The sequence below is a fragment of the Colius striatus genome, chromosome 4, assembly GCF_028858725.1.
Source record: "Colius striatus isolate bColStr4 chromosome 4, bColStr4.1.hap1, whole genome shotgun sequence".
NCBI classification, from domain to species: domain Eukaryota; kingdom Metazoa; phylum Chordata; class Aves; order Coliiformes; family Coliidae; genus Colius; species Colius striatus.
Genome location: NC_084762.1, coordinates 4,055,480 through 4,082,810, shown reverse-complemented (window position 1 = coordinate 4,082,810; position 27,331 = coordinate 4,055,480). Strand labels below are relative to the sequence as shown.

Below are 27,331 nucleotides of genomic sequence, written 5' to 3'. Positions count from 1 at the left end.
TGCTCTCCTGTCCTCACCTACAACCAAGCAGTGAGCTAGAAGAATCCAGATGCATTAGCAATCCTCAGAAACCTCCTTTCTCCTGGCTTGGCACCCCTTATGATTTAAATACTGCACAGTGAAACTGATTGCAAAATCCATACTGTGGATCGAAGCTCCTTAAGAGCTTCATGCCCATCCTTGCACGAAAGGGTAATTGCGAGTGCTCAGAGCTTCTGTCCTGGAAGTCTAAATTAAGAACAAGCCTCTGGGCTGCTGCTAGGCCTGCAGTAACTTCTCAGGCTTTGTCCTCCTTCTGTACCCAGCTGACCTGAGCTGCCCCTCAAATACAAATCCACTGTACCATACTGTCAAAACAAATTACTAAATATCAGGCAGCATCACAGAGGAGACAGAAACCAGGATCTTAGCAAAAGTAAAAGGTTGCTCTCCCATGCTTGCTGAGGAATTAAGGCAAACTAAAGGCTGTGGTGGCAGGGAAACAGTCCCCCTTCCCCACAAGGTGACCCGAGATTTGATCCAGAAAGTGTCCCATGGGTGTCCCATGAGGGGAGAGAGTGAAATGTAAGAAAGTACTGCTAGAGCATCACCCACTCAAGTACACCCAACACCCTGCAGCACATTCAGGCTTTGGGGAAGGGACTTGGAGGGCAGAATTTTCTGGTTCCATTTGTTCCTGGTGGAGAATGTGTAAGGGCACAATGCAAGGAGGAAATTTGTACAGGGAGTGAGCACTTGATATCCCATTTCTGCTGTGGTATGGTCTGAAGCATCTGAGCAATGGCAGGTGCTTGCAGACCGTGGGTCTGAAGGAGCAGGTCACCCACAGTCTCTGTCCACATCAGCAATGGCTTTTTTTTTTGGCTTTTCCTGTGTCACCTGCTGCCACTGCCCAGATGGTGGTGGCAGCAGAAGTGGGCAAGGCCCCTGCAGCTCCAGTGTCTCCAGGGTACCCATTCCCAGTCACTGTGGGTATGGACCTGCTGCTGCCTACAGCACTGTGGAGGAACTGTGTGTGCTAGTGTGGTGCTTAAACTGACTTTTTGTGAGCCCTGTGCCTAGATGCCTTTGGGAGAGGTGGGCGAGGAGGTGGGACAGGGCACTGAGACTGCTGTGTGAGTAACAAAAGAACAGCTCTTGGTTAAATCTGAGCTTCTGTTCCCTAGGGAGCTAATACTGCTTTCAGTTACTGACATGATTTCTTTTTTGCTCTTCACCTGTGAGTATCTCCCTCACCTCCCACATACTACTTGCACCATCAATTCCTTAGAGCCTGCTCTGCTGTTTTCTTAGAGGGGTACGTGCTGGATCTGAATCCATTAGTGCTTAATGAGCTAGATATTTAAAGCTTACCATTTAGGTTATACCCCTGTGTTCTTCTAGCTTCAAATATTTACAAATCAAAAGTAAGCTCGTTTAAAATGCCACTAAGCTGATTCTATTTGCATGAACTAATATCTCCATGTAGTTGATCAGAATTAACCAAAACATATGGACCTGGTATTTTAGTAGAGACAGAACAAGGAGGAAACCTCATTTGCATTTGAAAACCTCCTAATTATCCTGACATTTAAAAGGGTACCAGTCTTCCAATGAAAATACAAACGAGGACATTTCTTTAATTAGAGCACAATTTGCAAGGCCTTCTTCCAACAGTCCAAACTGACACAGACTTGAATGTTGAATCCCTATAAATAGTGGGAAAATGGTTTGTGAAGTGTCCTGGGGCTTTACCAGAGCTGAAAGGCTGTGATTTCCCCCGTAACCTGCTTAGCAGCTGAGTTGGCAGAGAGACAGAGGTCTCAAAGACCTTATGCTTTGACATGTTTCTTGAAACTGATGGGGCAATCCAGGAAGAAGCCAGCAGTACTGAGTAGGAGAACTTTATCACAAGGGCCTGATCATAGAAATCTCTAGGGCACAAAGCTGCATTAGTCCTGCTGCTAGTAAAATGTGTTTGTTTTCCTTTGCAGTAAACTGTGCACGCTGACAGAAACCCATGGTTGGTTGTTTTGTGAAGACTGAGCTGCAATTTATTGCATGCTTTGTCATTATTTTGAAGACACTTGGTTATTTTGTTTGATTGAGAATTGAGTTCACTTACTAACCCCAGTAGTTTGGAGATACAAATCAAGCACTCGTGTCCGGGCCACTGCTCCAGCCTTTATTTAAAGCTCTACAATATGTGCTAGAAAGACCAGCTGAACACATTTGAAACTGGTATACCAAGTAAGATATGGGGAGAATAGACACCTTTTTTACCTTGGGGTGAGGGCTGCCATTTCTGTGTAATGAGACAATTTGGAAACATCTGTAAGACTGTGCTGGAAATGGACTTTGAACTCCTAGACTAGAGAATGCTGATAAATCATGGTAAACCATGGAAATTGTCTATCTATACGGGGGATTGGGGCAGGGGGAGGGAGAACTGACAACTGCACATCTTCCAGGGTGGATTATAACCTCCTAAACAGGTTTTAAACCCTTTTCCCCTTCTGTGCAACTGAGAACAGCAGTCTGTTCTGTGTGAATGAGGTCTCTTACAATGGAGACTGCTGGCTGATAGTCTGAACTAAGAACACGGGAGGAAAGGCAAAAGAGTGAAGCCTGTTTAATTAGGATGCAAGATACTCCTCCCACCTAAATCCTCCAATCCCAGTTGAACAGAGCACGGGGGTTGTTAGTGCTGAAAGGTCTGACTCGCTGATTTGGGAAAAACACGATGCTCAGCAGATGAAGTCATGCATAATTAATTGTTCTTCATTGCATTCTTTCCAATGTAATGACTTGTAGCGTTTGCAATTGTATTAATTGATGTTTGCTGTGTGCTGGAGCTTCAGGACAGCCAATTAAGGCAGGGGAGGTGGTAACTGTACAGCATCTCAAGCATCTGTGTGTTACCAACGTGTGGGCTATAACTTTTTTTTCTTTCCTTTGCTTGTTTCTAGTGCCTGAAACAATACGTGCAGCTGGCAATCCAAGAAGGTTGTGGTTCTCCTATCACTTGTCCAGACATGCTTTGCTTGAGCAATGGGACCCTGTATGAAGCAGAGGTATCAATACTTTTTTCCTCTTCAACATAAATCCCCTAAACTTCTTTATCTACTTAATAAATATGACAATACACTCCCCTCCTCCCTTTAATTACCTTTAATGAGCTTTTGGCAGGAAGCCTGACTGACAAGAGGAACTAGAACCTAACAGATGTTTTTCAAGGGTTTTGCACCTTTTTCCTCCCTCTGTGCCTTGGGGAAAGGTTTACTTGGCATCCAGACAACCTCTGAATTACCTGTACAGGTGACTTAGCCAGAATATCCTGTAACCCAGAGTTGCTGAGTCTCCATTAGCACTGTCAGTTAAATCGTATTTCATTTCCCTGCAAACACCTGAAGTTCTTGTGCCTCTCTTAACCCAAGAGCAAGAAGCCAGACTGGTGGTGTGCAAGGCCAGAATTTCTTTGTGCATGTTTATAGTGGGCTGCAACAACAAATTTACAGTCCAGTTTAAACATGGAGAAGTCTGTATAGTTGTATGGAAAGAAAGGTATGTGCACAGTGCTGGGGGGAGGTAGGTCTTAAGAGATACGAAAGTGTTATAATTCCCAAGGCAGACACGGGAGAGTTTGAGAGCTCAGAAGCTAAATGAGGTTTAGGTAGAGCTGTTTGCCCATCTAGCACATGGATAATCTCTCTGAGTGACTGGAAGGTTCAATTTGAAAGTTGGAGGCTGAGAAATTGGAGGGAAAATGTGCTTCTCAAACCTTCCTGCACCGCTTGGGGCAAGAAGATTCAAGGAGGCTGTAGATGGCCTCTACCAGTGCTTGAGCAGCCTCCTGCCTGAGTTAGGGCTGAAGTTTATGAATTGAGCTTAGTGCCAAATGCATGACAAGGGGAAGAGCTGTTGCCAGTGCGTCTGAAGCCCTCAGATGTGCCAGCTGATCTGTGCATCTAGAAGGCCATGGTGAAAAGTGGGCAAAGCTGCTGTCACCTGGCAGCTATTGTTGCTTGCTTGCTTAGTGAGCCACGTAGGGCCCTGCTGAGCTTAAGAGCACAAGCGGGAAAAAAAACAAACAGGAAAAAAACGGTGGCTAAGGGATTTTGTCTGGTTTTGTGCATTCTCTCTGCGTTGGCTTGCAGGAAAAAAATCAAAGAGAATCAGATCTCCATCCCTGAACTGAGCAAAAGCAGCTGACCTTCCAGGTCCTGGGTATACAGAAGACATGACTGTGGTAGAAGTATACACTCCTATTCAGATGCAATTAGTGGCAGTGGAATGCCCTATACCAAAAATGCCTTTTTCTCCAGAAAAAAAATGAGGATCTCCTCTCCAGCTTGCATTTGGAACACTGTGCTTAACCAAATCAGGGCCTGGGAGTTGCAGCTCCCCTCCTTATAGCGTGTAGGCGTACGCTGGAGCTTCTCTCTGGCTGAATGCAGCTATTGTGGAAAGCAGCCAGCTGTTTCCCTTCCTCCTTTCTTCTGCACAGACAGAGGGCATGTAGCAGTGTCCCTCCACCCCTTGCACCAGATTGGAGGCAACTAGCTGTTATTGAAAAGGAGTATTTTAAAAGAAAATGAACAAATGGCAGGAAGAAATATGGTGTTACAGGAATTACAGAGATATATTTCCCCTTAGTAAAGCAGGAAGACACTCCAGGGCATGTATTAATGGACCATTAGCTTAATCCTTGGGTGTTTTTTGGGCTGAAGGCAGAATGACTAAACAGCCCAAATGTGCATTAGTGTCCCATGGATGGATGAATGAACGTTCAGACCCTCCCTTTTGGCAATGCTCTGGAAACACAGACCTGCTGCTTGAAAAGCAAACAGGCCCCCAACCTGGCTAATATGAAGTGCTTATGTATTTTTCCAAATGCCTATTTCTTTAAGGAACAAAACCTCCCCAAAACCCCAGGAACAATAGAAATAATAGATTGTCTCTGTTAATAATCTGAAAGATCACTATGTAAACCACTATGTGAAAGTGTGTGAACACTCTGTATTCTTTTTTCTTCTCTATAAAGGCTGTTGCATGAAATAAATGTGGCCTTTAAAAGCTATTATTTAAAAACCAGAACCTTTTTTCAGATGGTAGGGTATGTGCTTAAGTATGGTTATTGTTTGGCATGGAAGTACTCTTCAGAATTGAAGTTTATTCCTTACACACTCTGAAACTCCTGGTATAAAAGCATGAGGCTTCTCATCCCTGGAGGGTCTGGATGTTTGATCTTGGGCTTCTGGCAGGAAAAGGTTCCTCACCAGGACAAAGTTGGTCTTTTTTTCTCCCTTGTGTTAGCATCAGGGTTTGGAAAAAGTGTAGTTTTCATATTATATCCATCTCAGGTGCTGCTGAGACTGATATTTAGCAGGTACCATTACAGCTTGGAGAAGAAATGGCAGAACTGCCTTTGTCACAGATGTGATGTTAAATTGGTTCCTATATTTTGAGCAGGTTGTGTCTATAATTGTGTTAGCTAACGTGGTTGGTTTGTTTGCTTTTGAAATGCCTTTTGCCCTGGCCTGCACAAGGGAGATAAGGTGAACTTAAGCATAATTTGAAGTGGAGGGAAGCCTTTTTTTCACTTAGTTCAGCGCATTTTGGATTGTCCACTCTTCAATAAGGAAACCGAACAATTACTAACAGAACTTATAAGCAATTTATAACACATTATAGCTGTGAAAGTCCTTCTGTTTCCCTCTCTGATGGTCCTTATTGAAGGTGTGTAACATTTCTTCAGTGCTTCCCAGTGACCTGTTTGTCTCCTTTGTGAATTAAGTCTGTTTTCTTGGTAAAATTCTTTAGAATTCATCTAATTTACTGCTCAATTATGAGTCTTTTCACAGCTTGTGCCTCGATTCTGGGCCACGTGCTACATGTGTTGCTTTTGGGGGGTGAATGGGGGCAGAAATCCTGATTAACATTTTAAACAGGGAATAGAATTTCTTCTTGTATGTGCCATGAAGAAATGAGCAAGTGTGAGCAGGGGGAATGTGCATCTCAAACAGTTGAACATTTCACCAGCGTTTGGGGAGTAAACTGCTTATCCATAGAGTATAGGAGATGTTAAGGATTTACTTTTGACCTTTGTGCCTCTTTGGACCTCAGAAGAAAATATTCCAGGGCTTTTCTTCTTAAAAACGAACTTTCAAAGTCATTTGAACTAGAAAATTGTCTCAGTACTTGGAAAATACGTTTTCTGAAGCCTCTCAGTGTTTTTTTCTGGGTTTTTTTTACTTTTAACAAAATCCAGTTGCAACTGGTACATTCCCCAGCAGCCTTTCTTGTTTGTTTTGACAAATAGTGCATTCAAACAGAAGGAGCTGTTCCACTGAAGTGCCTGAAATCAAGCACAATCATAGGCCCCATCTTGACCTGTTACATCAAGATAGCAGCTGCTTGTGGCTTAGCTGGTTTTAAGTAGAAGTGAATGAGAGCTGATGGTGGGAAGACAATGGTTTTGGCTATAGACTCTGTTTCAAATAGCTGGTTACACAAAAGAAAAAGGAAAGTTTAAAAGCAATCTCATTAAACAAGATGTTTGTCCTTTCAAGCTCTAATAGTGCAATAAACAAAGATAATTTGGATTCCTTCCTGGAAGCAGAAGGTAGAAGGAACATCATACATTAATGCAGTTCTCTTGAACCATGCAGGCTTCTTCTGTCTAGAATATTCCTGTCTCTCATGGGAATTGGCTCCATTGGTTTAAGTGGGCCAGTTAATACCCCAAATCCAAGTAAGGGGTAATTTATCATGGTTTGAAATGGCTTTACTTGGTACAAATCCAATCACCACTGTGAGCTATGAATCAGGGTAAGTCTCAACTTCATACAGGCATTTCTAACACAGTACTCACCTGGACAATGTCTAGGGGATGGTACTCTGCTATTTCTGATTCCTCTGTGGTTTTGAAGCTTGTAACATTGATGCCAGTGATCTGTGTATACATCATCTGATTTGGATCAAAACCATGCAGCAGGCAGTAAAGGCAAGACTGATTTGGGCTCTCCTTTTACCTCTTCAGTTTGGCAAGGAAAATTACCCCTCTGCATGCAATGCAGATTGTCCATCTATCTTCAATCCATGACCTCCACCAGTGCTAACCCGGTAGAGGGTTGTCAGCACTTTGTGAAGCGATGCTGAAATGGGACAGTGACCCAGATCTCAGAATTCCTAATTGCATTGTGTTCTGTGCACAGCTGAAGAAAAAGCCCACTGGGAGGCAGTTTAACACCCCAGTTTTATTTTTCATTTGAAAATTGGTTTACATTTTGCTGGGAGGGATTGAAATGGTAAAGTGAGGAGGAAGGTGAGAAAATGTTGCAGGCTGACCTGTCTTTTTCGGGGTCAGAATTAAAATTGTTGTGCTTATTTACTCATCTTTTAAAAATAAACCCAGGGGGAGTAACTGAGGGAGCCTTAATTTTGTTTTTATTTGTCACTAAATGAGAGAAGAGCTTCTTAATGGGGAAAATGAATAATTTACTGTTTCCTGATGACTCTGGTGAGCGTTGGTAGCTGATGAAGAAAGGTGTGGGTGTAATGTCTAGCAATAAAGAGACTGAGCTGCCATACCCCTTCCAAAAGCAAACCACTGCCTGTGTTAAAGCTGTTTTGCACTCCTTACAAACCCAGAGTGGGACTTTGGCAGAGGTGGGCAATGCGAGTGGCCATGGCTGCTGCCAGGGCAGGATCTGCCCTTGCTGCCTGTGTGGGAAAGCAAGAAAGGGAGAAGCCCTTGTCCTGGTGAATTGGCATTATCAAGGTTTGATTCACGTGGGTGTGAAAGGAAGTCAGATCTGTTCAGTATTCTTGATTGCCTCTTTGCATCTCCCTTGAAAGCCTGAGAATAGGTGGAGTGGTGATTTTCCCTTTCCACTGTGGTAGCCAGCATTTAAAAACAGGGGAGTTGTTCTTCCTTGCTGCTGGTTACTGCGCTGCCTGGGTTACAAGGAACAGTCTGCCCCTGTGTAAACTGAACCCAATTATTTCAAACCCTTTCATTTTCCTTCCTTTGCTCTTTTGTCTTGCATAGTAACAGCACCCCTGGTTATCGTACCACGCTGGGCAGCCTTTTTGGACACTTGACAAGGGTCCAGCTGGAGCCTTTTGTGTAGTGAGCCTCCAAAATTTAGCTTTTTTTTTTTTTCCTGTGGATATTTTTACTTCAGGTGAAAGCTGCTGTTCTTAGTGAGAGCTCTTCTCTATAACAAGAGCATTTTAACTGCAGATGTTGCTTACAGGATAGAGAAACCCAGAAATCGTTATTTCAGCACCCAGCAGTCTGATAAGTCTCAAATAAACCTCTTTTCAGGAGTGGAGAGTCTTTCCCTCTCATTTTCTTCACAGGTTTTTATTGGATCCTTAACCCAGTACTGAAAAATATAAAAAAAGGCTGAAAACTTGTCCTCTGGCAGTTCTGGCTGCACTGAATAATTTCATAGCCTAGAATAAGATACATCTGCTTTCTGACATGCTCGTGGTCTTTCTCTTTTGGCCCTTTGCCATCTGCCAGGTTGCTGGTTTGCTTCCTCCCCAGATGTCCATGCTCTGTCCAGCCCAGGGGCTTGTGCAGTTGTGCAGGAGAGGAGGTGGTTGGGATGGATTCCAGGTTGGGGCTGGAGAAGTTGCATGAAGACTATTTAGACTATTTAGATTCTGATGCCAAGTAGGAGAAGATAAACACCTAATCCCTTTGCCATACTTACAGCTGTCCTTCTTGATTAAGCATAAATGAGATTAAAAGTTCACTGAGGAAAAGATTTGCTGTTTTTTTGGGGAGGGAATCTCATCTGTTTGATTTTTTCTCAAAGGAGTTTGCAGGTACAGCTGCTGCAGCACTGGATCTGGGCAGCAGCAGGTCTCAGTCAGACATCCAAGTGGGTGCTACCAGGAGCTGGTGGTTCAAAGCCTGGGGGAGTCAGTGGCAGAGGCTGTGTGTGTTTGATGCCCAGAGCTGTGTGTAGAGAGGGGGGAGCTGAGCTGTGAAGAGGATGTGTAGGAAGAAGTGTGGGGCTGGGTGAAACTGGTGGGAGAGAGCTAGTATGGTGAGATCAGCTTTTCCAGAGGAGGAGGGAAAGCTTTCAGCATTGACTCTGCTTCCTATTGAAGACTCCCAGCTCTCTCCCACTGTAATAGAAAAGGCCACTTTTTAATATATGGGAAATTCTGGGCTCAATAGGACTGTTCTTGTTTGTTAAAAGCAAAAGCAAGCACAGAAAGCCCAGACAAGGAAACAATTCACTCAAGTTACAGCACTGAGACTGTTTTAATTTAGTCATAATGAAGGAAAATTTCAAGTAGCTGCCAGTGCTCACCCAGATGGAGAAAAGTAGATGATTCTGTTTTCCAAACTCTATTTAGATTTGAAGCTGCCCTGGGGAGGAGCAATACCAAAATGATGTGTCTTGTGGGTTTTGTAGAGCTTTGTTGGTTGGCTTCATTCTTTGCTGAAGCTGTTGAACTTCACTCTTTATTTGCCCCCTTTTGATTACTATTTGTGTTCCAAGAGTGTTTCAGCTGAGTTCTGATGAACAGGTGAAGGGGTTCCCAGGAAGTTCTCTGTGTCTTGTAGTCATATTCATGTAATGTTGTTTAGCCATGCAAATGCTTTCATATTAAAAATAGTTTACACCCTGAATTCAGAAAGTGAATGAAGGCAGTGCTTTGACCCAGGGCTGATTACTAGACTAACAATGTGCTTTGTAAAGATTTGTTGGTGTTTCCCATTTTGAAATTAAGTCCTTTGATTTCTTCAGTTGTCTTTTATGCATCTGTGAACACTCAGATCTTGAATATCAGTCAGATTATTTTTTGGATGGTATTGGTTTAGGTCAAACAAATGATGCATCTGCAATTTAATTCCAGTTGATATGAGATCTTAATATAACAGTTTCATATTCTGTATTATAAAAATGGATATATTGTTTTCTTTACTCCATCTGCAAAAGCAAATGAATTCACAGCATGATGTTGAATATATATTGAATGTTTTTGTCTTTGTATTTCTTCTCGTGAATGTTGTGTCACACAACGCAGAAGGATGGGAAGGGCCAGTATTCATTCCACTGAGGGCAAAATGTTGCCTTTGACAGTAATCTGAAGGACTGCAGTGGGGTACTGTCTTAGTCTAGGTTTATTTTCAGTGGAAGATAAAGACATTTTCAGTACTGGTACGATATTACAAATGGATCAAACAGACAGAATGATCTCCAATTCTAAGCCCAACAACCATGTGGCTCCTGAATCCATGAAGTTTCTTTTGAACCCTTTGTTATCCCGTATGCAGCTTTGCTTATTAGTTTTAAACAGAGTACTTGGTTTTCTTAGGTAGACTGTTAATGGGAGATTAGACCATTTAGCCTTTTGGGCTGCTAGTTTAATTATGGTAGTGTGTAGAATGTATCAGCAAATCCTATTTGTCCGTGCCAACTCAGTTTGTTAACTTCGGTCCGGTTCCCAGCGGGCTGATGCATGTCTAAGGCAAATTCCAACAGCAATGGCATTGACTGTCTGAGCTGAAAAGCCGTGAAGTGAATAAAAAATGGAAATCTTTTAAGTTCCTGAGAGCTAAGTGACCCCTGCATTAAGATAGGGAGACATGAATGAGGAACAATTCACTTGAGCTGTGTTCTTGTGCATGAAAACATGCTGCAGTCTCCAAGGCTGGCAAGCTGTCGCACTTCATTACATTAAACCAACATGAGATAAAAGCCAGAAGCCTGATGTAAATACAGAATCCACAGAAAAGGCTTTTCTGTGCATAGTAAGAAAGGCTGAGTGTGGTGTGTGTGGCTGAAATAGGAGAGGTCACAAGCTATCTGTTTTGGAGAAGGAAGTCAAGGTACAGAGGAACATGGTGGTGAAAACCAGCCAGAGCAGGTGGATTTGAGAGCCAGCTCAGGAGTGCAGGTGGGTAGAACAGGGCACTTAGATATTGTTTCCAAGTCTGTGCTCCTAATGCTTTTCCTATGTGTTTGTTCCTCATTTCAGATTGCCTGTTTGGTACCCATTGACCAGTTTCAGTTATACAAGAGGCTGAAGTTTGAACGAGGTACGAATCTTGTTTCTATTACCTTCCTTTTAAACGTGTCAGCGGAGGCAGCAGCGATACATACTGCAAAGACAAAGCCCACTGGGTGACTTAAGGAAGAGATGTCTTTGTTTTGAAATAGGACTAGACAAGGTGCTAGAGGCTGGTGCAGGGTGCACACAGTCCTTTCCTACACCCACAGGGATCTTCAGAACTTGTAAGGGAGACAGAGCCTGCAGTGCCCTGGGGATTTTTGCAAGAGTGCTTTTCTTACGTAGATGCCTCATGGGTGTTCATCTCATATATTTAATCTTTTCCCTGAGGGATAGTCAGACCCCTCTCTACTGAGTAAAGACCCAGTAAAGACATATGAACCTAAAGGACTTACTGGGGCCAAACTTTCCTATGCCAGAGGTGAGCTTTCTGCTTCGGGAGACGATTCAATGCCAAAGCTGGAGAAGAAACTTGCTAGTCAGAAAGATGAGATCTCAATGCTGCTTTTAAAGACTGACCCCAACTCAGAAGACTCAAGGGGAAGTTGCAGAGTTTTCCAAAGAACTCACTCCATGGTAGTTTGCAGGGTGATGTATCTGGGGCTGATCAGCCCTGTTGTCAAACTTTCTTTGCAAGACTGTGTTTCTTCTCTTGCTTTGCACGCAAGGGTGCAGATGGATTTGGAACGTGTGTGAAGATGCAAAGGTTCATAGATGTTAGGCACAGTAATGCACTTGAAAAGATGGCCAGATAGAAGAATTTATGGGTTTTTCCAGAATCTCATCTGGCATGAGTTACAGTGAATGATCATGAAGTACAAAAACTGCAAAATTAGCAAGCTCAACTATGCCCCAGAGCTCATGGGCAGATGCAGGTTGGGGCTGTGCCAAGAAAACAATCCTAAACTCTGCTCTCATTTTTTATTTCTGTCTCCTATTTTACCTTCTCCTTATTTCTCCTTAAATCCTTAGGAAGTCCCTCCAGTTCAGCAGCCAAGCAGTGGCTTGTCTGCAGCTGTAGTCAGTGGCAATCAGAACTTGTTAGATCACCATATTAAAGGGTTAAGGAAGAGTGACATTCTTGCAGTACATTAATCCATTTCATGTAAAAACTTTGAAACTGAACACTGTGAAACTAATGATTTCCTGCTATCTCCTCCTCTGTAACTCCCCAAGCTGAACTCATGAACTTTTGTCCAACTCCCTGTTACATCTCCTTGTTTGTCTCTCTGCCTCCCATGCACAGATGCTTGAAACTTGTCTGGTGTTTACATCCCCTGTCCCTTTCCTTTCTTGCCTAAGTCAGACAAATCCTCCTTCACCTCCGTTACCTCTCTCCGTGATGTTGCCAAGATCTTTCCTTTCTCTTCCTTGATGAGTAAAGCTGGCATTCAAGCATCAGGCTTAAACCCTTGCCTTTTTGCCTCTCCTGTTGGCCCCAACAACAAATCCAGCTTACTGGTGCCTGAGGATGGCAATTCCTGCTAACTAAAGCTCTGACCCAGACACCAGCGCTAATCCCAACCCCAGCCAAGACCTTTTCCCTGTCCTGGGTTTAGCGCTGCCCCCAAAGCTGACCTTTTTGGACTCATCAGTTGGTCTTGGCTTATTAGCTTCTGCTTAGCCTGGAACTCTATTCTTAGATTTAACCCTAACTGGGGACAGTCTGCCTGCTCTGACCAATGCCAAGACAGTCTTGTTCTGAAATTAGCAATAAACTTTGCTTGAGGGCACCCGTTGGGGCCAAATTGTGACCCGGAAACTGCCCAGGGATTCCCGGGAGCTGAGATCTGCTGTGTGCTTTGTGTCTGTGTCAGTCTTAGTGCAACCTGACCCTTTTCAAACCAAGTGCTATGGCAAACCCAGGCCACTGCTCTCTACCTCTGCCCTGCCCTCTTAAATAGGCAGGTACTAGAGAGTCCTTCATGACTTCTGCTCTGATCAGCAAAGTCCTTTATTAAAAGCCTTAGTTTCCTAGCTTTAGACCCTTCTTCTCTCAGCTTTATTCTGTTGAGATATGAGCTCTTTGCCTCACTAGAAATGCTAGAAAGAAATAACCAGCTTCTTAAGTAAACTTGCTCTTGCTCTGAGGTCTTTGTGTAAGATGGATTTTGAGGAACATTTTAAGACCTGAAGAAGGACTTAGATAACCAAAAGCTATTTTCCCCCACACCCATCTCTGCTGGCTATTTTAATAAAATAGATTTTCTCTTCATTTCCTTGCTTTTGTTGAAAAAAAGGGACAAATGATACTGGGTGAAAAAGTAGTCAGAAGTAATTGGCATATGATTGTGTATCGGTAGACACTTTATCAAGTGTCTCTATCCAAGCAGGACCTGGCCACAGAGCTTACATGCAATGTATTTTAACAGAGGAAATAAAAATTGCTACTTGTCTTCTTGGGGTGGGGGTTGGTGTGATCATCAGAAGTAACGAAATAAAGGAATAGGATGTGGTTAGGACATTGGCTTTATATTTCTGTTTCTGTGGCAGTTGCCCAATAGGCCGAGTGGTAGATGATGTGAACCTCTATTTGATGTCTGGCTGAAAAGTGGTCTGCTTTAAAAGGTGTTCCTAAGACTCTGCACAAGGCTCATCCTTTCAGTGAGCACCTCACCTGAGGTACTGAAATTCTCCTTCCTTCAGAGTGCTGTATTTTTCCTGTCTGTCTCCCATATCTCACCTGCTTGCTCACACGTTTTGTGGAAACTGTCCAGCTCTCTGCTTGCTACTGGCCCTGTTTGGGAAGGTTTTCCTCCTGAGAGTGGAGCCAGTGTGGCTGAACTGGCTCTGGGAAGCAGAGGAAAAGCTTAGTAGAAAAATGGCCCTTACCAAAAGATGGAGCAGCTTCTCAGAGCGATGTAATAGCCTCTTTCCCTTTTTTTTGACTACTCTTTTTTAGTTTTCCTGGTTTTGCTTGTACTCCATAGTAAGCCAGACAGTATGAGACATGGATTGCAAAACGCGATCTGTAGGTTCTTTGTAAAATGGAGGAAGTGGGAGAGGAGGGAATTCCATCTTGTGCATTACATCTTGCTGCAACAAGTTTGTAAAACTCAGTAAGATTTACAACCCAGCTCTCCTCCTCCCCATGATGTCAAAACCAGACGTCCTGTCATTCATCCAAAAACAGGGCAGGAGAATTTAGGTTTCCAAAGCTGAGTATGTTAAGCAGCTATCTGAAGAAACTGTGCTTTATCTCATTTTTAACTGCCCTTTAGCCACAGAAAGCATCAGAACCTACTGTGTGAAGACTCAGGCAATAGCCAGTATTAGGCCATGGTCTTACCCAGCTCAGAATTTAACAGACACTGAGTGAAGGTACAGAAATAATGATTTCTCAGTCAGGACACTGCTGTGTGGGAAAATGTAAGATGTACTGCCCATCCTTGTCTCTCTTCTGTCCAGAAATGAAGCTGCAAACTATTTTGTTCTGAAAGCAAAATGTTTGCTTGGTTTAGGTGGCAAAGGAAGCATGTGTAAGGGAATAACAGGAAAGAGGGAGCTAGATTCATGAAGTGGCTGGAGGTAGATGGTACAGGTGTTTTGCTGATGCTGCCTAAATTATAGATGACAGCCTTTGCCATGGATGTAAAATGTCTCCACTTCTGTCAGAGCTCTCTGACACATATTTAAAAATCACCTATAGTCAGAGCATTGTGTACCTGTGTCCTGCAGCCAGCAGAGAGATTGATCATCCTTATGTGGTTCCTCACTGTCAGCGTCCCTGGCAAAGAGGGGGAAGAGATGGCTTTAAACAAACTGGGAGTTTTCAAGGTGAACAGAGAGGTTTGGCATACTGGAAAAGAATTGAGTCACTAGGTAGGTTGTGAGGTTTGTGGGGTGTCCTTCCCCCAGGGTGTTCATAGAATACCTCAAGGTGAAAGGGGACCACAATGATCATCGAGTCCATGCACATGTATCTAAATGCTTGAGAGCTTGGAAAGAGTTTTACTACTTTGAACTTATATCTGGTTGTACAGTTTCTATTTTCTGGATATCTGGACACTGAACTGATCTGACTGTTTTCATGCTGACTGAAGCATCTGCTAGATGTTCATCCACCACCCCTCTGCACTGTGGGCTACCAGCAGCCTCCTGCAGAGGAGCAGTGCAGGCAGGGGAGTGCATAAGAGGAAGTGCCTTCGGCTGTTGCAGCCAAATTTGCTAGAGGACATATGTCTGGGGCACTTGTGCAGCCTTTTTCAAGTGTGACAATATTTTATCTGCTGGTGGTACAGAAGAACATTGCAATGGCTTTTGACATCTCACAGGGAGGGATTTCCACCTGTTCCTGAGACTTCCCCTCCACCCATTTATTTTCAGTGGTGATACCATGAGCGGTCCCAGGGAAGCAGGAGAGGCAGGTAGCTCCTGTAGGTACAGCAGCCCGTTTCTAAGGAGGCTTTACAGAGTGGGAGTGTTTGGCTGCACCTGTGCACTTGAGCCAGTATAAATCACACAAACAATGGGTTTCTGTTGTAAGCCCCAATTCCTTGAATACAAGCTGGGGAGGGAGAGGAAGAATCAACATTTACCATTGTAACTCGATGTCCCCACCACAAATCTTGCCTTGACTATTATAATCTGTTACCTGACAAACAACGATTGTATAATAAAGTGGATATTAATTGGAGTTTTTAGACAGTGGGAAGGAAATAAGGAACAGAAAGTGACTTGAAGTGAATTTAATGACAATCTCTCTGCTATTTACGTGAAAGACACCGGATGGCTTGCACACATGAAAGACAGGGCATGGCCTAACGACACAGGACACATGCAGCTCAGCAAGCAGAGCCTGTGTTCATCCTTTGTACTTCTCTATAAAGACACGGAATATGTCCCATGTTGTGTCTTGCCATTCTTGCAATGCTTCCAGTGCAGCTGCCTTTGCAGAGTGTGTTTGCAGAGCTGCCTAAAGCAAAGGTGTAGGCTGGAATGCCCACAGATAATGGGTGCAGAAGGCTTCAGCTTTCTTATCCACTTGCAGAATTGGGTCTTACATACCGAGACACATGTCACTGGAATGAGAAGGAGACTGTATAAACAGCTGTATTTCTTTCTCTGTTATGTTGTAGAAGTCCACTTGGATCCCCAGAGAACATGGTGCCCTGCAGCTGACTGCCAAACGGTGTGCCATGTTGTACCGAGCAAGTCAGGAGCGCCGCTGCCCATGGAGTGCCCAACTTGCCACCTCAAGTTCTGCTCTTCCTGCAAGGAGGCATGGCACCCACAACACCTGTGCCAGGAAAACCAGCCTATTCTAGTACCAACTGAGCAGGGGTAAGAAGGGAACTCAAAAAGGCAACGTAGTCTTTCAGTTCCTTTTGGCACGAGGTGCTAGCTGTGTGTCACATATCGCTCTTGTGGAATGGCTTCCTTCTGACATCTCAGGCACATCTCTGAGTCTTCCCATCTCTCCTGGTGTTTTATAAATGTAATGCCAGTCTAAAGATTAGTTTAAATGATACTTACTTTAAAAAAAATGATTACTAATGTTATTTGGGTTCTGATCAAACTTGTGATGCCACCGACACTTCTGAAAGGTGAAGCCTTCCAGGGCTTTGAGTCAGCCTAAAGGCTCTATTCACCTGCTAGAATTATGACAAGAAGTCCAAACCTTGCTTAAACTATCACCCCTGCTTAGTATTTATAGGATGTCTGCATAGCTGAGTCTTACACAGAGTGGATGTAAACTGTCCCATTTGGTGTGAGAAATCTGATTTGTGCTCCTTTTGCTTAGGTGTGTATCTCTAGCATAAGCTATAGATAAGGTTACATAGGCATTAACGTACAGAAAGAAAACGCTTTTGCTTTTAAATGATGTCATGTCTGTGGCCATCCATGTTTGTTGTCAGAAGCAGATTAACTTCAGTCATGTGTGTTTAAGTTTTCTATCATTTCTTTTGCAAGAAATTGAAGACTTAACTGAAAACCTGAGCATTGTGCTTGCTAGAGACTTCATCGAATAGGAGTTGCCAAAGAGCTCTTGCCATAATATTTCATCTCCACTTTTGATCTCTGCCCTTGGTGGACTTAAGGATATTTTGCTCGGGCAAGGACAGTACTGTAAATTGCACACTCTGGTTCTATTAAATGAACTGTGCAAGCTGTCTTGCACAGTGCTGATTTTTAATGGAATAGGTGATAGATTTGTGGGTGTTGAGAGAGTTGGGCTTCTGTAGCATAAAAGACCGAGGGAATGGAGTTTCCCTTTACGTGATCTTACACCTAGGAGTGAGTACCCTTCAGTGTATTGAACCAAATGTAACAAGCTTCACACATTAACTGCATTAAGACAACAGCATTAGGTGCTTTTGAAAATAAGCATAGTACCCATTAGGCAGAGGAGCTGAGTATCAACAGTAATTCCATTCACATTCAACTTTAATGTATTTCTCTTCTCTCCTAGATCACTTCTTGGAACGGCGACAGAAGCACCAATTAAGCAGTGCCCGGTTTGTCGGATCTATATCGAGCGAAACGAGGGCTGTGCTCAGATGATGTGCAAGAACTGCAAGCACACGTTTTGCTGGTACTGTCTACAGAACTTGGATGTAAGTGCTGCAGAAAAAAGCCCAGCTAAATACACTGTAATGGGGTTGGGGTTGGTCTGAGGGCCTGGACAAGCTCTCCACCAACTTGTTGATATCCCAGTGTATGTCTTGGCTCGATTCAGCTTCCAACTCCATTTCTGGCTTCTCATTCATGCAGTGCTTTTATTTATATCTGTATTATTTTTCTAGAAAGGATTATAGCCATGTCTGTGGCTCCCATGCTAGCTCTTTGAGGGAAATGGGCCAGACTAGTTGTTTTCTGGAGGCCCATTCCATCACTACCTTCCTTTGATTTCCTCTTCCAGTGCAGTAAAAATAGTTTGATTGAGAGCCTGGAAGTAAGTGTCTTCCACCTGCTCCAACTGCAAGGGTCACAGCCTGTCCAAAAAATGGTATGGTACTGAGTAAAGGGGATTGTTCCATGGGTGGATGTGTTAAGACCTTATCTGGACTAGGTCTCCTTTACCAGTCCATCTCTAGTACTGCATTTGCTGAAGAGAGCGATTGCATAGTAGACTTGAGGATAAAAATACTGGATTGTGAACATGACTTATTAAAATTGCAGGTTGCTGGTTATTTCTCAAGTGATACCAATTAGTCTCTACTTGTATGGACTTCAAGTTTCATAGCAGTCCTCCTTCCTACAGGGAGTGATGTGTTCAGGTGTATGACAGCTTCCCTTTTTGGCCCAACCATCAATTAAAACCGTGAGAGTGCAAAAAGGACTTTACCAGCACTCAAAAGAAAATGTTACATGCTGCATGGCTTTTCTTCCTTGTACTCCAGCAAACAATGAGACTTCCTCATTCTTCATCTTTCCCTTTCTCAGCATGCTCAACAGGTTTTGTTAACATTATGTCCCACATCTCTGCGTGTGAATGTGCTTTCTCAACACGAGTGCCACAGCTCGCCTCAGAGTACGTGCAGTACACAATGATTGCTCAACACCAAGCTGAACTGGAAGGCTCAGCTTCTCACAGGCTCTGTTTTGTCAGTTCAAAGAAGAAAGGGAAAAAGTAGTTGGGTGATTCCAGTGTAGCTGTTTCTAAGTCGGCAGGGTTATGGGAGTGCCGAGTTTAGGGGAAGGTGATACCTGCAGAGCCAAAGAGCAGGGCTGAGAAATGAAAGAGAAGGCAGCGTCAGGTTACAGCACAGCTGGCCAGGGAAGGCTAATGCAGGGCATTGGTCACCTTCTGAAGTAAAAATGAATCACTTCCTAAGTATTACTGGGAAAAGAGGAAGGAAGCAGGGATTTCCTGCTTTTACAATTTCCCTGTTAAGCCTGGGAAGAAAATGACTATAAAGTGTAGGGGCAGCAGGAGAAGAGAAGGTAGAAGGAGCTCAGGAAGATGATCCCTCAGACTGCCAGTTTTCAGCCATATATGTTGTTTACAAGCCCCTCTATCATCACCAAAGTCCAGGTTAGGTACTTGTGCAGTAGGTGCAATGCATCTTCTTATGCACGTTAACAGCGGGGGAGGAAGGAGGCTGTGCAGCAGCTCAGGGCCCAAACACACCTCGCTTCTGGACGAGTTCCTGTGTGACCTACTCTAGGTGGTCCTGCTCTGGCAGAGGTTTGGACTAGGTGGTGTTTTGAGGTCCCTTGGAGCCCTTGAGATTCTGTGATTCTTGAAACTGCAAGAAGTTTCTGTGGATAACAATTTGGAAGACAGGTGAACTTGCCTGCTGGCAGCTGCTAATTTTAAAGCGTGTCAGAAAAGTTGTGTTTCCAATCCAATCCCAAACATCTCCCCCCAGAACTGTAACCTGCTCTTACAGCTTCCCCTTTTGTTTTTCAGAACGATATCTTCTTAAGACATTATGACAAAGGGCCTTGCAGGAACAAGCTGGGCCACTCGCGGGCGTCGGTGATGTGGAACAGAACGCAGGTGCGCTCCTCCTCTGCTGAGCAGGGCTCTCACCATGCATGAAGCAAAGAGATTTTACTCTTCAGTGAAGGACCAAGAGGATTATTTTCATGTTTTCATCTGCTTTTCGTTGTGTGTGTGTGTGACCTGTGCTGTGCTTGTGCATGCACACGTGTATTTTGTTTTCCACATCAGCTAATTACCTCTTTTCCCCCACTGTGTCTTTCAGGTTGTGGGGATCCTTGTTGGACTCGGTATCATAGCGTTGGTGACCTCCCCCCTGCTGCTCGTGGCATCCCCATGCATCATCTGCTGCATCTGCAAATCTTGCCGAAGCAAGAAGAAAAAACACAGCCCGCCAACAACATAAACCCCTGTGTCTGCCTGAGCCTCTATCTGTATGGCATATGTATGTGAGGAAGCACAGTGGTTGTATTTTGGTGCCATACCTACCAAATAATACTCCCTTTTTCTGCCAATCCTTGGGAAAAGTGCCTATTCTTTACAGGCTACTCTATCACTAACGAGTCACAGCGTGGGAAAAGTCTAGATGGTTGTGCAGTATATAACACCCTTCAGTAGTTCATACCCTAAAATACGAACCACTGCTAGAACTTTACCATCTTCCATCAGCTGCATGTGACTCGATCCTGCAGTATTACTCTGCCTTTGCAGACCCAGTCATTACTGTCACGCTTTCTGTTGCTTCGTGGAGACACTCAGATTTCTCAGGAATCTGGTAGAAGAGGGAGAAGCCTGATTAAGTTCTTCTGTCTGCTAGTGAAAGGTAACAAACTGTTAAGAAAATACATCTGACAGTTCCCTGTCAATTGGCTGCCATGGTACTTGTTTTAGCACTGAAATAAGTGTGGTTTACACCACTGATCTCAATCACAGGATGAAAACCCAACAAGTTTCTAACTAAGGTAGGACTCTCATTTGACACACTGGACTACTGATATTTTTTCAGATCAAACATGACATATCTACCTTAAAATATTAGGAGTATGCAGATTTCCCTGCCATTGGGTATGCCTTTTGTCAGTAACGTGGGTGTAGCAAACTCAGCGTGCAGAAAGAAGGAAGGAACGCGGTGCAACAGCTCAGGGCCCAAACACACCCCACTTTCTGCAACTGCAAGAAGTTTCTCTGGATTATGGTTTGGAAGACAGTTGAACGTGTCTGCTGGCAGCTGGTAATTCTAAAGGAGTGTCAGGAGAGTTATATTTCCAAGTACTTCCTTTTAAGAAAGGCCACGATGCAGTTTGGCGTTGGGATCTGGCTGTATGTACACAGCGTGGCCATGGACACACCAAGTACTCCGAGTACTTATGCACAATTTTCTGGGCAGCCGGTATACTTTTTTCAACAGTTTACATGGAGTGGCAGCAAGAACCCTGTTAAAAAGTTACTCAAAGCTAAGCCAAACCCTCCTTTAAAACCTCCTGGAGCTGCTGAAGGGAGTACTAGAGAAGTGCTGTGCAAGCGTAAGCTCTGTCTGTTTGTGGGTGTTTCTTCTGCCCCGCTCGAGGTGAACAAAGTCTGTTACTGCTAAGTCTTAGTTATTCTAAATCTGAAAGGCTGTCAGTTAACGAACCCTTCATTTTAATTTGGTGCCTCACCATCAAACTGATCCATGCCCTGGTCTCAGTACCACCTGTATAAGCTCTCTGAAACCTCACCCAAGAGCTGGAGTTACTGCAGGCTCACTCAGGAGTAGCTGAGAACAGCCTCTGCTCCCCGGAGTTCATTTCCTTATTGGCTGGTGCTCCTCACAGCCCCGGCCAGCGGTGGCTTTTGTTCTGTGCATTTTCTGTCTGTGGGAACTGACACGAGTTTGCACTGTGTAATGGGTTGTAATTCCACCCCCCTTTGGGTAAGGGCTGCGAGGTTTGGACGAGCTGGTTGCCCGTGGGTGGCATGGGGCTGCCCCTCGGCTGCAGGAGCCTCTGCTGTGGCCCTGGGCTGAGCCTCAGGAACTTTGCCTTCTTGGCAGCCGTAAATGTGACCTTTTGTTTCTGTTTAACTTCTCTCTCTGGTTACTGTAACAGAAGTGGTAGATGTTGTTATTTTAAGAGAGCCTGGTCTGTTGAGCAGACTAGCAGGGACAAAGGCCTTAAATGATATTGTCTGTTTTACTTTTTAATTGAGTTACGTTATAAATACTGTCTGACTTTGCTTCCAGTGGTGACTGGAGGGCAGGCAGCGCTCACCAGTGGGAAAGGCTATATTTATTCTCCATCCACAGCTTCGAAGGGAAGCAGAGAGGTAGTCAGAACATTCTAAATACTGAGTGCAATACAGGCAACTGCCATTTGTAATAAATAGAGAATGTTTTCTGTGTGTGTTTTCTTTAAGAGCAGTAATGGTAGTGCTTGGGGCTACTTGTGACAGATTAAAGTGTCCAGCCCTTGGCTTTGCACTATTTTTCTACCTACGTTTTTATGGCACTACTGTCATTTCCATTTTATTTATGAACTTGAAGTTGAAAGTCTTACTTTAACAAAGCCTCAAGGACAAGGACATAGGAGCTGTACAGTCTCTTTAGCCATAACCAGCATTGCAATGTACCAGTATCCTTTGCATGTTAAAATTAATGAGTTTTTCATGATTTGTGGGCTTACCTATGTCCAATGTGCCCTTTGCTAGTCTACTTTCTTTCCTTGTCCTCTCCCTCTCTTTCCCTTGGCTTGTTTTTGCTAAAATCCCTAATGGAATGAACATGTCTCCTGTTTTGTTTTTTCTCATTAATGCTGTTGTGTTAATGAAAGTGCCAAGTTCTTCCCAATGCACCTGAAGGTGGTTGTCTTCCCAGAGTACACTCACGGACACAAGGTCACTGTTTGAACTGCAATACAAGTTTGTATTGCTGGTGCCAATTTAGATTCCTGGTGGGGGTACCAAAAGCAGGAGGAGTTAATATTTAGCACAACCTGACAGCCAGAGTGCCAGCCCAGGCATGTGGGGAGCCTGTATGCAGATTGGTAGCAGCAGCCCAGGCTTTAGCTGGGTAAGGAGAGCATGAGCTACAGGCCCATCTTCCTATGACTGTGTAGATGCAGCAATTGACCAAGAAAGAAGCCCTAGAAATACTTCAGAGCTTAAAAAGGTTGTTTTTTAAAGAAAAAGACTGTTTCCAGTGCAGCACTTACCCTGGCTTCTCAGTGCATAGGGCTGCTTGATTATGTGCATGTAGTAGACCCTGACCTGGTCAGCACCTGAGGGCACACCAAATCTGCTGAGCTAGCAGGACTCTGCTAACTCTGTGCTGAGGTGCTGGGAGCAGCAGGGCCCTGTTGCCTTGTTTTCCAGAAAGCAGCTATTTTGCACCAGCTGGTCATGCTCACAGAGTTTTCAGAGAGACATTTTAGCAGCAATGTTTTTACAGTGTTGGGTTTTGTTGTTTGTTTGTTGGAGTTTTTTTCACTTTAGAAGAAGAAGTCACTGTAAAAGGGATTTATTGTGGGTGGCAGCCAGGGGAGATCTTAGGGTGCAAGATCTGAGGTCTGTGGTCCTAGCAAGAGAGGTTTTAGGCCATTAATGTTACCTTTCTAGTGTCCACAGATATCTCTCTTGGAGAACAAAAGTGGCAGCTCCTCCATTCAGTCTGAAGCAGCAGCATTCAGCCCCGCTGAACATTGAGTTTAACGGTCAGAGCCTAGAGACAAAATCTGAACATCTTACTGCAACTGGCCACAAATCTCCATGGCCACATGTCTCATGGTAATCTCACAGCAGTCACTGGAGCTGTGTCAAATACAGCTGAGGATCCCACTCAGCATCTCACATCCAGGGGTTAAAATGATGATGATGCCTGCTCCCCAAAGCACCTGTTCATAAACAAAGCATTTGTCATTCTGTGGCGTGGGAGATGGTCAATGCTGCTCTACAGTAAATGATTTCTTAATTGGTGCAGGGGGTTACTCCAAAGAAGGATGAGAGAACTAACAGTAACTAATGTTTCTACAGTCCTTTAATGATGGTAAATGCTATGTACTGTTGTCTATCCAGTAACATGGCATGAAGTCCAAACATAAGTTTAAAATGCACGTGATTTTTACTTGAATGAACTAAGAGAGACTGGATTTTACCTTCAGATTTGCTTGCAGGTGTACAAGTGAACAGAATCAACTGTATTGCCACAACTGGCCACTGAAATCACCTTTTGGCTGCTCTGTCCTCTGGTACCACAGTGGGTGGTTGTGCTGTTGTTCCTGCCACTTAATTTCCAATCTGTTCTGTGCTGTGATCTCCTTCTCCCACTCACTCTCATCTTTCTCAAACTGATTCCTTTCATCCTCTATCTCAAGCCAAAGATTCTTAGAGTGAAACTAGTAGATTTCTCTGCATGAGGATAAAAACCTCCCAACAGTTTTCCCCCAGTTTTTAATTTGATGCTGAGATAAATGACCAAAGATAGAAATTCCAGGCTTGGCTTGTTTAGAAGAACTCGTTCAGACATATGAAGTTGCCTTCAAAGACCTAAATAAGGACAGCTTTGTAAGAGCTGGTGGGTAAAGGAGCTCTACAGGTTTGGAGCTTCACAGGAGAGATGCTGCTGTTGCTGAGCAGACTGTTTTGGAAATGTACTGGGAAAACAAAACCTAGAAAAATCTACATCTCCATTTATCATGTATATCACAAAAGTGTTGTTTGTATACCCTCATGTCTGAGGGATTCAAACCCTCAAAACCCTTACTTACACAGTAAGATGATTAAAAAAATACATAGTAAACCAGTTGAACAGAGGGTGCTAGTTGTAAAAGAGTTGTAAGACATCTCTCACACAGAAGTGTGTAGAATCAGACCCTAATTTATGTGGCTGGCAACAAAGATGTGAAATATTCTCTCTCCTGGGGTAATGAGAGTGGATTCTCCTGTGATCTGCTGGAAGGTAAACTTACTGCTGAGGTGCTGGAAAGCTTCAGTTTAATTTTGTGTTTGTCCTTTAGTTAGTGAAGTAACGAAGTGAGAGCTGGGTGGTTTGAACAGGAAGCCCAAAGGTCTGGTTTGTGTCACTGCACTCAAGTTTTTATAATTTATAATTCCTCCATGTATAATTTATAATTAGTAATGATAAAATATTGAACTTGAAGCATTGTTGCCTTTTAGCATCTGATTGATTTATTTGAATAGCCTTCATACTGGAAGCCTTTTCTGCTTCCTGAGGAGAAGGTCATGGTGTTCCTGGCAAGGTAAATTCCTATGGTTTGGTGCAGTCCACAGTACATATTTGCTGCTGGTTTTTAGTTAGTGGCTTTGTTATGCTCCTTCAGGTTAGTCCCAACAAATCTCTACTGTTAGGAAAGGTTTCCTAGCAGTGGATTTTATTGACTATCACAATTTGGGCTATACAAGAGGATACTGGTTGACAAGATTCACCAGCTCTTTAGAGGACACAACTACATCCTTTCCTCTTCTGCCCAAGAGGCTTTCTCTTTTCTGGGCTGAAAAGTGAGGACTTCAGTCAGCTGCTTGTGCCTTCTGGATGTCCAAACCGATGCAGCAGCTTCTGGTGGCCACGTGCTGGGAGATCCCAGGCAGGCTGAATGTGTGATGCTGTGGCATGTGTGCAGCGAGTTGCCTGACTATCAGGAAGGTGCCTGAGCTTTGCAGGTTGCTGGGGCCTGTGCAGGGGACCTGGGGCAGGAGGGACACATCCCACAGCATGTGGGATGCTGGGCTGGGCCGTGTCACCACGCCTGAGCCTGCCCCAGAGTTTCATCAGCTCCCCATCTCAAGCTGACCGTTGCCATAGCTACCTGCCCACCCTCAAAACTCCCCACATTCCACAGCAAATCTCTGCTCTTTTCACCTTCCAGTCTCTGCTACCAGCCTGTTTCAGAGAAACCTCAGCTCGGAGTTATTTGGAGCTCAGCTGTTCTAAGCATTCACTTCACCTAGTGACCAAATCTTGTGAAGAAAAGCTGCGCCACGCTGACTTCAGCATCACTGCCCCAGCATTGCTTATTTCTCAAAACAAGTACATCTTTCAACCATGTGTGATTGGAAGGGTCTGAGTCTGATGCTGAGCTGTGTTTCTGAGCAGCTGAGGACCCCGTCCCGTCCCACTGTGGCACATGGGCGGATTCACCCTCAGCACCTAGCTGATGTTTCCCTGGTACATGTTTAGGCTTTACCTTCTGTTTACCTGAGTTCTGTTGGTTCGGGTTTTTTTCCCCCTTTTCCTCCAGGTAATACACTTTCTTCACCACTTTTCTCCTGGTGAAGGGCAAAAGGGTTTGATCTTTGTAAGATTTGTTACAATATTTCTGTGTTTCTATGAGGAAAGCTGAGATATACAGAGACAAGTGCTTTTGTAAGTGTTTTGTTGTCGTATGGTTCAGCATTCAGAGGTTTGACAAACACAGTATTTTGCACTCTCTCTGCATAAGAAAGGTATTTATTTTCTGTCTTTAAGGTTTACTTTGTTGGTTGTTTTATTTTTCTCTTCGAATGTTATGAAATGCAGTATGTGCAACATTAAAGAATTAGTGTAAAGACATTGCCTCATGTTGTTGTAAATCCTTAACTGCCTTTAAAAAGATGAACATAGAAAAGTTGAACACATCTGGGGTGCTTAATGGGAACTTTGAAGATGAAAGAGGGTGGAAGAGGTGAGATTAGAGTCTTGACTCCTCTTGACTTTGTCAAAAATAAATGATGTTTAAGTCTTTTTAAAGAGCAGGGCGGGCTCTGGGTTAGCTCCTGAGTGCTGCTGCGGCAGCGTGCAGGCAGCATTGCCGTGGTTTGCTCTCTGCAGATGGGGTGCAAGGTTACCATAAATCTGTTCCCTTGCAAAGTCTGGTGGAGACCATGACCTGGGCTTTACCAGGAGTGACCCAGAACACACACACAGCCTGCATGAAGAAAAGTTTCTCTTCCCTTCCTCCTCCAACCCCGCCTGTCCTTGCAGCAGAATCAGGCCTCCTGCTCTGCCCTTCTGAAGGAGATGCTGAAACGCTGCACCGGGCCGTGTGGTTTCAGAGATGTGTGCTCTGTAGTTTTCTCACACCCCCACACCCTGCAGTGCTGCAGAGAGACAATCACAGCTGTGTTTTTGGGCATCATGTATGAAGGTGATGTTTGCTATTAAACGTTTGCAGCTTAGCTACAATCACTCAGCATGTGAAGGCAGGATTTTCTACCTTGAAAGCTCATTGTGCTGTCTGTGGGGCTTTTCACCTCACAGATAATCTGAAAGATCTTGAGAGCTTTGCTTCTGAGGACGTGTTCTTGGGATGTGGATTGAAGAGAATGTCTCCATGTCTCCTGCAGCTCAAAGTTCTGGTCATACCTGTATATTATCTTCCCGCTCCACTGGCTTGCTCAGGGTAGACTCGGTACTGATGTTATTCCACTTAAACACATTCATTTTATTTGTTTACCATTTCTTTATTTACTATTCTGTTGTGGCTGAGGCTCTGGTCTTGCAATGAAGCAGCGACAACACCTCAGCCCACATGGTAACGTAGGTTACGTGTGGCAGCAGACTGAAGGTTTCCAGCATGATACTTGTCCTTGCTGATCTTGCTGATTACTGGGGAACCAGCTTTGCAGTGGGAATGTGTCAGTTCTGTCAGACTCATGATGGACACCAGCTGCAGGCAGCCAACACATGGCCTGGTGCCCTGCCAGCCTACCGGCTGCCGGTGGTGGGCAAGCTGCCCAGCTCCCCATCTGGGAGGCAAGTGAACTTCCAGCTCCTCACCTGGCAGCTTTGAAGAAAAACCTCAACAAATCCAGGATAAAAATGACATTTCTGTTTTTTCTCTCCAATTTGGGGAATTCCAGATCCCCTGAGTCTGAGCAATTTTCAGCAGAGTGAGAAAGCCAGATGCCCCGTGACTCCTCTATGGTCACATCTTCTTCCACATATACTTC

The 27,331-nt window shown here is 44.1% G+C and overlaps 1 protein-coding gene across 4 annotated transcripts in view; it reads left to right on the top strand.

Moving 5' to 3' along the window:
- RNF144B (ring finger protein 144B) overlaps positions 1 to 25,921 on the top strand; it is an 80,693-nt gene extending 54,772 nt beyond the window's left edge. For 3 of the 4 annotated variants that reach the window (XM_061995792.1, XM_061995790.1, XM_061995791.1), the window contains exons 3-8: positions 2,949 to 3,053; positions 10,990 to 11,050; positions 16,101 to 16,305; positions 17,435 to 17,579; positions 19,379 to 19,468; positions 19,677 to 25,921. In XM_061995792.1, coding sequence (XP_061851776.1) covers positions 2,949 to 3,053; positions 10,990 to 11,050; positions 16,101 to 16,305; positions 17,435 to 17,579; positions 19,379 to 19,468; positions 19,677 to 19,817 — 747 coding nt within the window. In that variant the 3' untranslated portion in view covers positions 19,818 to 25,921. The remainder of the gene's footprint in view (positions 1 to 2,948; positions 3,054 to 10,989; positions 11,051 to 16,100; positions 16,306 to 17,434; positions 17,580 to 19,378; positions 19,469 to 19,676) is intronic. The other variant, XR_009818681.1, reaches the window with a different exon arrangement.
- The last annotated feature ends 1,410 nt before the right edge of the window (positions 25,922 to 27,331 follow it).